Source organism: Phyllobates terribilis, unplaced genomic scaffold, assembly GCF_046119375.1.
Source record: "Phyllobates terribilis strain yellow unplaced genomic scaffold, ASM4611937v1 Scaffold_3__8_contigs__length_932513732, whole genome shotgun sequence".
NCBI classification, from domain to species: domain Eukaryota; kingdom Metazoa; phylum Chordata; class Amphibia; order Anura; family Dendrobatidae; genus Phyllobates; species Phyllobates terribilis.
In genome coordinates, this window is record NW_027362763.1 from 694669160 (window position 1) to 694675159 (window position 6000).

At 42.6% G+C, this 6000-nt stretch overlaps 1 protein-coding gene across 3 annotated transcripts in view; it reads left to right on the forward strand.

Moving 5' to 3' along the window:
* The window catches only part of RAB3GAP2 (RAB3 GTPase activating non-catalytic protein subunit 2), a 68738-nt gene extending 64401 nt beyond the window's left edge, over positions 1–4337 (forward strand). For all 3 annotated transcript variants that reach the window (XM_073671912.1, XM_073671911.1, XM_073671913.1), the window contains exon 35: positions 4029–4337. In XM_073671912.1, coding sequence (XP_073528013.1) covers positions 4029–4178 — 150 coding nt within the window. In that variant the 3' untranslated portion in view covers positions 4179–4337. The remainder of the gene's footprint in view (positions 1–4028) is intronic.
* The last annotated feature ends 1663 nt before the right edge of the window (positions 4338–6000 follow it).

The following is a 6000-nucleotide window of genomic DNA, read 5'->3' on the forward strand; positions in this document are numbered from 1 at the left end:
AAATAAATAATCTTATGAAGAAAAAAAAATTCTAAAAGTACACATATTTGGTATCGCCGCGTCCGGAACGACCTGATCTATAAAACTTTCCTGCTAGTTAACCCCTTTAGTGAACACGATAAAAAAAAACGAAACCTAAAACGATGCTTTATCATCATACCGCCAAACAAAAAATGGAATAAAACGCGATCAAAAAGACAAATGTAAATAAAAATGGTACCGCTGAAAACGCCATCTTGTCCCGCAAAAAACAAGCCGCCATACAGCTCCATCATCCGAAAAATAAAAAAGTTATAGCTCTCAGAATAAAGCGATGCTAAAAGAATTCTTTTTTCTATAAAATAGTTTTTGTGTAAAAGCGCCAAAATATAAAAAAAATATATAAATGTGGTACCGCTGTAAACGTACTGACACGAAGAATAAAGCTACCTTATCAATTTTACCACACGCAGAACGGCATAAAAAAAAAAAAATTTCCTGAATTGTTGGTTTTTGTTTATTCTGGCTTTTAAAAGTCAGAATAGAAAGCGATCAAAAAATATCACGTGCCCGAAAATGGTACCAATAAAAACGTCAACTTGTCCCGCAAAAAACAAGCCCTTACATGACTGTCGGCCAAAATATGGAAAAATTATAGGTCTCAAAATATGGCGATGCAAAAACTAGTCTACAAAATATGTGTCTTTTAGTGTGTGACAGCTGTCAGTCATAAAAACCCCATATGATTCTGGTATCTCTGTAGTCGCACCGACCGGGAGAATAAAGACATCTAAGCACAGCGTAAAAAATAAACTTTAGGGCTAGGGTTGTGCTAGGGCTAGGGTTGGGGTTAAGCTTGTGTTGGGATTTTTTCAGAAGTAAAGAAAAAAAAATGACGATGATATGGCGACTAATGTTGAGCACAAGTGCTCGCTACTTGAGTTTGAATCGGATGCTCGGGTATGCACCGAGTATAGCGGGTGATCGAGTGACATGCTCGAGTCTCCGCTCCATATACTTCGCGGCCAAAAAAACCTTGCGGGGATTGCCTGCCATGCACGAGTGATCTCCGCATGTTTTTTTTCTTGGACTCGAGCATCCGCAATACATGGTGCATACCTGAGCACCCGATGCAAACTCAAGTAGTGAGCACTTGCGCTCAAGACTAATGACAACTTATTCAGTATGATGACCTAATGTTATCAAATTCTGTGTCGTACCTCTGGGTTCAAAATGTTCACTGTACCCCTTGATAAAATCCTTGAGGGGTGTAGTTTCCAAAATGGGTTCACTTGTGGGGGGTTTCCACTATTTAGGCACATCAGGGTCTCTCCAAACGCAACATGGCGTCCGCCCTCGCTTCCAGCCAATTTTGCATTCAAAAAGTCACACAGTGCTCATTCCCTTCTGAACTCTGCCGTGCGCCCAAACACTGTATTTTCCCCACATATGGGGTATTGGCGTACTCAGGAGAAATTGCAAAACAGTTTTTGGGGGTCCATTTTCTCCTCTTACCCTTGTGAAAATAAAAAAAATTGGGGCTAAAACATAATTTTTGTGGAAAAAGTTAGATTTTTTTATTTTCACGGCTCCATGTTATAAACGTCTGTAAAGCACTTGGGGGTTCTGGGTGCTCACCGCACATCTAGATAAGTTGGCCATTCAAAAAGTCAAATAGCGCTCCTTCCCTTCTGAGCCCTGCCGTGCGCCCAGTGTTTTTCCCCCACATATGGGGTATATGTTTACTCAGTAGAAATTGCACAACAAACTGCATGGTGCAATTTCTCCTGTTACCCTCATGAAAATGCAAAATTGGGGGCTGAAAAACATTTTTGTTGAAAAAATGTAAAAATTTTATTTTTACGGTTCAATGTTATAAACTTCTGTGAAGCACCTGGGGGTTCAAGGTGCTCACCACACATCTAGATAAGTTCCCTAAGGGGTCTAGTTTCCAAAATGGGGTCACTCGTGTGGGGTTTCCACTGTTTAGGCACCTCAAGGGCTCCCCAAACACAACATGGCGTCCGCTAATTATTCAAGCAAATTTTACATTCAAAAAGTCAAATGGCGCTCCTTCCCTTCCGAGCCCTGCTGTGCGCTCAAACAGTGGTTTTTCCTCACATATGAGGTATCTGTGTGCTCAGGGGAAATTGCACAACAAATTTTGGGGTCCATTTTTTCCTGTTACCCCTGCGAAAATAAAAAAATTTGGGTCTAAAGTAACATTTTTGTGAAAAAAGTTAAGTTAATTTTTTTCTTCCACATTCCAAAAATTCCTGTGAAGAACCTGAAGGGTTAATAAACTTCTTGAATGTGGTTTTGAGCACTTTGAGGGGTGCAGTTTTTAGAATGTTGTCACTTTTGGGTATTTTCTGTCATAAAGGCCCCTCAAAGTCACTGCAAATGTGATGTGGTCCCTAAAAAAATGGTTTTGTAAATTTTGTTGTAAAAATGAGAAATCGCTGGTCAACTTTTAACCCTTATAGCTCCCTGCTATAAAAAAAATTTTGGTTCCAAAAATGTTATTTACTTACTATTTTATGTGACATATCTCACTGATTTAAGGGCATAAAAATTTAAATTTTGTAAATTGCGAAATTTTCGCCAAGTTTCCGATTTTTTTCACAAATAAACGCAAGTGATATAGAAGAAATTTTTCCACAATCATGAAGTACAATATGTCACGAAAAAACAATCTCAGAATCATTGGGATCCATTGAAGCGTTCCCGAGTAATTACCTCATAAAGTGACAGTGGTCAGAATTGTAAAAATTGGCCTGGTCATTAACGTGCAAACCACCCTCAGGGGTAAAGGGGTTAACTACTCTTTTATGTGTTCGCCTGTTTTGTTTTTTAAAGTTCACCACTGTGGGTGGTGCTTTGGGTTTTCAGGTATCAGATTTTTTTTCCCCCCTAGGAGCTTGTATTTTGCGTGGGTTTCCTCCTGGTTCTCCGCTTTCCTCCCACACTCCAAAGACATAATGATAGGTAATTTAGATTGTGAACCCCAATGGGGACAGTGATGATAATGTCTGTAAAGTGTTGTGGAATTAATGGCGCTATATATGTGAGTAAAATAAATAAACATTTGTGACTTTTTTGTGAAAAGTTGCTAAAATTGTCACAAACGTACTCCAATCTGCCGCTGGAGGAATTTTATGTACGTCTGATATTTTTTGGCACCATTTTTGTGAAATATGCGACTTTAAAAAGTGGCTATAGTCCCATCCCCTGATGACTCTGCATGTGCGGTGAAACATGTTAGGGGGGACATGTGCTCCAGTAAAAACTGCCTTATAGTGTTGACACCCCGGGGTGTCATTAAATGATATTCAGGCAATTGCCTCTACACTGTATTAGAATAGTTTAGGCAATATAGGGACAGAATGTTTCATGTTTAGTATTACCCCACTATTTTAATTTATAATAAAAGTTTAAGTTTTATGACTTGTTAGTGAGGGTTCTTGTTGGGTAATCCCGAATTTGTAAATAATTGACTGTAAAAAGTTGCCAAAAAAGGTTAAAAGACAAAAAATAAAAACTTTTTTTTTTTGACGCCGCAAAATTCATGAGCCGCGTGCAACTTTTTGAAGTAGTTACTGCAAATGAAAAAAAGGCAATGAATACCACAAGACAAGATAGATTAAAGAACAAAACAAAAATAAACACTTGACAGAGCGATGGAAGATGGGAACATCAATGCCACCTATTGGAGGTAGGCATTTTAAATTCCAAGAGAAGCATTGCATGGCCTAGAAGTGTTGTTATGCTGACTTATGCTCTCCAAATGGAAAAACTTTACCGCCTACCCCACTGTCAGAGGCCTCTCACCCAGCGAGAGGGTGGGTGAGCGGCCTCTGAAGGCATATGTCTACAAATAGTGTCCGGTTCAGCTTCTCATCCTAAGTCACGTGGCAAGACTTATTAAAGAGTCAATATTGACTTTTAGAATTGTTACACCCAATAGGTGGCGCTAGAGTTCCTGTCCCTGTAATTAGAACGACAGATGATGCAAATGACTACCTAAATTGTGATCTGATCTCTTCCAGGATCCTCAAGATCTCCAGAACACCGATGTACCCATCCCGACCACCGCCAAACTGGTGGACAAAGTGGTGGAACTGCTACCGGAAAATCACGGCCAGTACGGCCTAGCTGTGAACCTGATAGAAGCGGTGGAAGCCATGTCTGCCTTGTGACCCCTTCTCTCCTCTCCGAGGCATTCAGGGCTCTTGTACAGTATATAGGTCTATACCAGCCATTATGTCTATGTGTAATTAACGCAATCACTGTTAATATTCTGTCCTTTCCCCTCGATAATATGCAAATAAGTGTGAGATAAACAAAGAACTGTTACATTAAGATGCCTCGTTATTTATACTGCAGGACGACTTTACCCAGAATCCCTCATTCTTCACGTCTATGTATATTAGAAGTCAGACACTACGACCATCTGAACACATTAGCCAGCGCTGATCCCCACGATCGAAGTGCTGCTCTTATCAGCAGCCATAGATCTGTAGTGCGGCTTCTGATGGGCCCCTGCGATTTGCTACAACAGGATAACTTGTCTTCAGAGCATTAACTTGCTTCACCGCTGAGAAAAAAGTAATAAGTAATTGCCCGCTATTGTAGTGGGATGTGAGTTCTTGGTGAGGCAGTTGACGCGATTTACTAATTGTTAGATATCAAAAGTTACGAGAGTCCAAAAATAACGAGAACGGGACATGGAAAAACAATAGGCCATGTTCTGATGACGTATTTTAAAAGGATGGATGACGAAGTGTCTTTATTAGGACAACGTGTTTCAATGCCGGACAGGTGCCTCTTTATCAAGTAAAAAACAGCCTTTTAAAACAGGATTTTTAGTTACTCACTGTAAAATCTGTTTCTCGGAAACTTCATTGGGGGACACAGGAAACCATGGGTGTGTGCTGCTGACACTATGCACAAAAAAAAAAGTTAGCTCCTCCCCAGCAGTGTACACCCCACCAACTGGCATTAAGTTAATTCAGTGTACAAGCAGTAGGAAAAGCAACATTTAAAAGAGAAATACACAAATCCAAGCTGTAAAACATGGGAGGGAGCAGTGTCCCCCAATGAAGGCTCCGAGAAACAGATTACGGTAAGTAACCAAAAATCCTGTTTACTCTGTCGCCTCATTGGGGGACACAGGACTATGGGTGTTATGCTGCTGTCCACTAGGAGGCGACACTATGCATAATCTGAAAAAGATTAACCGTGGCTTCTCCTCTGCAGTATACACCCCTGGACTGCGTCAGCCTTCTCCAGTTTTTGCTTAGTGTCGCATAGGAGGCACACCTAAAACTTACTCCGTTTTCATCGACGGGATTACAGATGAAGAAAAGTGAGTCTCTGCGAGACTCCCGGCATGGCTCCTTCCTCGGCCCCTTATTTCAGGGTGCACGGTTGAAGTTGAGATGGCTATTCCCCATGTCACTCTTTCCCCAGCCCCTCGGGTGCTGGTTCGAAGTCAAGACCCCACTCCTTCCCCAATTCCTTTTGGTTTCTGGGTTGAGGTCGAGGCGAGGATATAGCCCCCTGACGGTGACAACAGCACCTCCCTAATCCCCCTCTGGGAGTATTAGGTTGAAACGTCTCAGGTAGGGCCTGTACAGGCAGCACTCTGCAGCTGCCAGCACACTGCGCCTGAATCCAGGGACCCCAGCCCTGTTGGGGCTGGGGGGAGTGCAGGCAGGCATGACAACAGAGACTCCTGCGCCCTGTCTCTGCGGCAGCACCAGCTCTATGGTGCCTTAGGAGGACTCTTCACAGGGCCCCCCTTCCGCTTATACCCCACCGCTATCCTGCCTTTAAATCCGGGGGGGGTCCGGTTCAGATCCGTCTCCCTCCCGGACTTCCGCGCCGGCCTGGAGCCCCTTTGGGCATCAGCCATTTAATTTAGGCCGCAGCTTCGGCCTATCCGAAGCCGCCACCTCCTCTCCGCCCCCCGGATGACAAATATGACACTCTACAGTGTCATAGAGGGGGCGGATCGAG